The sequence below is a fragment of the Penaeus monodon genome, chromosome 34 (genome assembly GCF_015228065.2).
Source record: "Penaeus monodon isolate SGIC_2016 chromosome 34, NSTDA_Pmon_1, whole genome shotgun sequence".
In the NCBI taxonomy this organism is placed as follows: Eukaryota; Metazoa; Arthropoda; class Malacostraca; order Decapoda; family Penaeidae; genus Penaeus; species Penaeus monodon.
The window spans coordinates 8,384,710-8,385,508 of record NC_051419.1 but is presented as its reverse complement, the minus strand read 5'-3'; the positions used below and the strand labels follow the sequence as shown (position 1 = coordinate 8,385,508).

The following is a 799-nucleotide window of genomic DNA, read 5'->3' as shown; positions in this document are numbered from 1 at the left end:
TTCATTACAATTCGTAATAAAATGCCTTCAATCGAAAATGCTATCTGTACATCGTACTTACTCATTTTTCTTTATCCTCTGTTGTCGCTCTTCTTTGTTCTTCCTCACTCTGACTCTCTCTCCGCACTTTTCTCCCGAACTCTGTTAACTTTCCCTCCTTTTCACGTCTACCCTCCACCTTTTCATTCTCCTACTCGCCTCCCCCACACCCTCCTTCTCCTATCTACCTCCCATTACCTTCTCTGACTCACACCCAACTTCCCCAAACTCACCTCTCTAACCCACCTCCCCATACCTTCTCTGACCCATACCCACCTCCTCCAAACCCACCTCTCTAACCCACCTCCCCACACCTTCTCTCACGCACACCCACCTCTCCCAATCCCACCTCACTAACCCACCTCCCCACACTTTCTCTTACCCACACCACTTCCCAAACCCACCTCTATAACCCACCTCCTCACACCTTCTCTCATCCCACTTCCCCACACCCTCTCTCACCCACACCGCTTCCCCAACACCTCACACCCTCCTCCCCACACCCTCTCTCACCGGTCCCCTCTCTCCCTCCACAGGTATTCCTCTGGGGGCGCGACCAAGCCCTCGAAGATGTGGGTTTCGTCATGTTCGCCTTCCTGAACGTGGTGTGGGCGTCCATGTGGCTCGAGGCGTGGAAGAGACGCAGTGCCGAACTCGCCTACAACTGGGGGACACTCGATTCGCACGTCGAAGTTTTCTCCGAACCTAGGCCACACTTCACGGTAAGTTTGAAATAAGAAGAAGAAAAAAAGAAGGAAAG

At 52.6% G+C, this 799-nt stretch overlaps 1 protein-coding gene across 1 annotated transcript in view; it reads left to right on the top strand.

Moving 5' to 3' along the window:
* LOC119594567 (anoctamin-8-like) overlaps nucleotides 1–799 on the top strand; it is a gene marked incomplete in the record, with an annotated part of 84,413 nt that overhangs the window by 47,375 nt on the left and 36,239 nt on the right. The window contains 1 exon segment of the mRNA XM_037943602.1: nucleotides 576–761. Coding sequence (XP_037799530.1) covers nucleotides 576–761 — 186 coding nt within the window.